This window comes from Oncorhynchus gorbuscha, linkage group LG12, assembly GCF_021184085.1.
Source record: "Oncorhynchus gorbuscha isolate QuinsamMale2020 ecotype Even-year linkage group LG12, OgorEven_v1.0, whole genome shotgun sequence".
Classification (NCBI taxonomy): Eukaryota; Metazoa; Chordata; class Actinopteri; order Salmoniformes; family Salmonidae; genus Oncorhynchus; species Oncorhynchus gorbuscha.
The window spans coordinates 3,135,475-3,136,867 of NC_060184.1; the positions used below are offsets into that span (position 1 = coordinate 3,135,475).

At 47.5% G+C, this 1,393-nt stretch overlaps 1 protein-coding gene across 8 annotated transcripts in view; it reads right to left on the bottom strand.

Annotated features, from left to right (window-relative positions):
• The window catches only part of LOC123990453 (ensconsin-like), an 86,068-nt gene continuing 84,675 nt past the window's right edge, over positions 1-1,393 (bottom strand). For 6 of the 8 annotated variants that reach the window (XM_046290991.1, XM_046290990.1, XM_046290993.1 and 3 more), the window contains 2 exons: positions 793-935; positions 7-687 (listed from right to left, as the gene is read on the bottom strand). In XM_046290991.1, coding sequence (XP_046146947.1) covers positions 818-935 — 118 coding nt within the window. In that variant the 3' untranslated portion in view covers positions 7-687; positions 793-817. Of the gene's footprint in view, positions 688-792; positions 936-1,393 lie in introns of all 8 variants that reach the window. The other 2 variants (XR_006830643.1, XR_006830642.1) reach the window with 2 other exon arrangements.

Below are 1,393 nucleotides of genomic sequence, written 5' to 3' on the forward strand. Positions count from 1 at the left end.
GAAACAGTAGTGTACACTATTCTTTCTTTACCTCACCTTCCAACCCTGGAGAAACCTCTAGGTTAACCTCCTCACCTCCAACCCTGGAGAAACCTCTAGGTTAACCTCCTCACCTCCCAACCCTGGAGAAACCTCTAGGTTAACCTCCTCACCTTCCAACCCTGGAGAAACCTCTAGGTTAACCTCCTCACCTTCCAACCCTGGAGAAACCTCTAGGTTAACCTCCTCACCTCCCAACCCTGGAGAAACCTCTAGGTTAACCTCCTCACCTTCCAACCCTGGAGAAACCTCTAGGTTAACCTCCTCACCTTCCAACCCTGGAGAAACCTCTAGGTTTATCTCCTCACCTTCCAACCCTGTAGAAACCTCTAGGTTTATCTCCTCACCTTCCAACCCTGTAGAAACCTCTAGGTTTATCTCCTCACCTTCCAACCCTGTAGAAACCTCTAGGTTTACCTCCTCACCTTCCACCCCTGTAGAAACCTCTAGGTTTAGTATCCCCTTCCACCCCTGTAGAAACCTCTAGGTTGAGTTGGCAACAGATTCCCTCCAGGCCAGAAGATGCTGTGAGAAGTCTTGAGAAGGAGAGCAGCATTGAGTTGGGAACAGATTCTCTCCAGGCCAGAAGATGCTGTGAGAAGTCTTGAGAAGGAGGGCAGCATCTCCTGTTTTCCAGCCATCAGACATCTGTGAGCCAAGGAGAAGAGTCACTATTAAACTGACGTTTTAAAATGAATTCCATTACAAAGTGGAGATGGAAATAGTGAAGAGAGGAATATGATGTCTATTGACCTGCTGTGTGTTGTTGGAGGGTCATCTACTCCTTCACGATCCCGTTCTCCTGGAACGCAGTGGCAGGTACATGCTGCTCCTCACCAGGAGGAAGTCTGGAGTCAGCAGGGAGAACAATCACCTCCTCAAACAAACCGTTCTCCCTGACACAGAGAGAGAGACAGACACACAGAGAGAGAGAGAGAGAGAGAGAGGGAGAGGGAGAGACACACAGAGAGAGAGAGACACAGAGAGATTAGCTAGCCAGCTATTGTCGTTCTTTTAACGCAACGTAACGTAAACAACACTACTAGCTAGCCAGCTAGCCCCCGAATAGCAGCACTGTAGAAACTATTACACTCAACGGAAGGACTTGATTAGTGTAGTGTCAACAACGCACCCACTGCCAGCTAGCCTACTTCAGCAGTACTTCAGCAGTACTGTATCATTTTAATCATTTTAGTCAATAAGATTCTTGCTACGTAGCTTAACTTTCTGAACATTCGAGACGTGTAGTCCACTTGTCATTCCAATCTCCTTTGCATTAGCGTAGCCTCTTCTGTAGCCTGTTAACTATGTGTCTGTTTATCCCTGTTCTCTCCTCTCTGCACAGACCATACAA